Source organism: Rosa chinensis, chromosome 2, assembly GCF_002994745.2.
Source record: "Rosa chinensis cultivar Old Blush chromosome 2, RchiOBHm-V2, whole genome shotgun sequence".
In the NCBI taxonomy this organism is placed as follows: domain Eukaryota; kingdom Viridiplantae; phylum Streptophyta; class Magnoliopsida; order Rosales; family Rosaceae; genus Rosa; species Rosa chinensis.
Window position 1 is genome coordinate 1730889 of NC_037089.1, and position 1026 is coordinate 1731914.

The 1026-nt window shown below is 37.0% G+C and overlaps 1 protein-coding gene across 1 annotated transcript; it reads right to left on the minus strand.

The window, feature by feature from the left end:
- Positions 1–646, minus strand: LOC112185365 (tyrosine-protein kinase TXK-like). The gene is made up of 3 exons (XM_040515002.1): positions 440–646; positions 180–343; positions 1–79 (listed from the first exon to the last, which is right to left on the minus strand). Exons 1-3 carry the CDS (start codon positions 629–631, stop codon positions 1–3), a joined length of 435 nt encoding a protein of 144 aa, XP_040370936.1. The 5' UTR covers positions 632–646.
- Positions 647–1026: the final 380 nt, after the last annotated feature.

Genomic DNA, 1026 nt, shown 5'->3' on the forward strand with positions numbered 1-1026 from the left:
CTACTCCCGGGCCATCAGGTACTCCATTCCAAATGCCACATCCATTGCAATCAATAGACGTTTGCACTTGTCCAAACTCCTGTGTTATTTACCTGAAGAGTCAGCTATTTATTAAAATGAAAATTAAATTCCGACTATTGCATCCATTAAAATTTAATCACACAAAGCAAAGCCGTTACTTCTCATTCTTCTGCAAGGCATTTCTAAGAGAACCATTAACCATAAACTCTGTCACGGTTGCCACAGAACCTCCCGGGCCATCAAGTACAACGCCATAAAAAGCTACCACATTTGGGTGGTGCAAGTCAGCGAGGTTGATGGCCTCATTCCAGAAATCATTTCTCTGATAAAATTACATAAACCAAAATACAGCCCAATAAGTGATACATTAATGAACAAAATTAGTAGTTTCTAAAAACAAGTGTCTGAGAAGACAAACCATCCGCTCCTGTTCTGAAGGCTTCCTAGCAAAACACCTATCATTGATTCGTTTGATTGCAGCATCAATGCCCCTCCACTTTCCATGGTAGAAGATACCAAAGGTTCCAGAACCCAATTCTCTGAGCTCTTCAAGGTCACTATTCTTAATAATCAACCAAAAACAACTATATATATATATATATATATTCATGGCACAAATTAACAACACCAGATCACATTTAGGAAACATAGAACAATAAGTTTTTAACCTACAGCCAACCAATGCCATCTGATACTGGAAACCACATATTTGGCTTATCTGGATATTGAGTCTTGACATCCTGAAATATAAAACAGAAATTAGAATGCTGCAGTTGGAGAAAGCCTGAAATATAATGCTGTGCATGAGAACGAGAAATTCATAAATTTAAGTGTATTAGTGCACATCCTCAAAAACACATATGAATTACTAAATAAACAACGCTGTGCTGCATGCTTGAAGTGCTTATTTGACCTTCATCTTGGTTGAAGTGGTGCACAAAAAAGTAACTTCCATAGGTCATCATCATCCACAAACATATCTCAAACCCAATTAAACTAAACAAA

Bases quoted from the DNA above. Each gene is read 5' to 3' on its own strand.
- LOC112185365 (XM_040515002.1), bottom strand. From the start codon at position 631: ATGAATATATATATATATATATATAGTTGTTTTTGGTTGATTATTAAG. The intron at 344-439 runs GTTTGTCTTCTC...TAATTTTATCAG, and splicing joins CTTCAGAACAGGAGCGGATG to AGAAATGATTTCTGGAATGA. The intron at 80-179 runs GTAACGGCTTTG...TAAATAACACAG, and splicing joins GCCTTGCAGAAGAATGAGAA to GAGTTTGGACAAGTGCAAAC.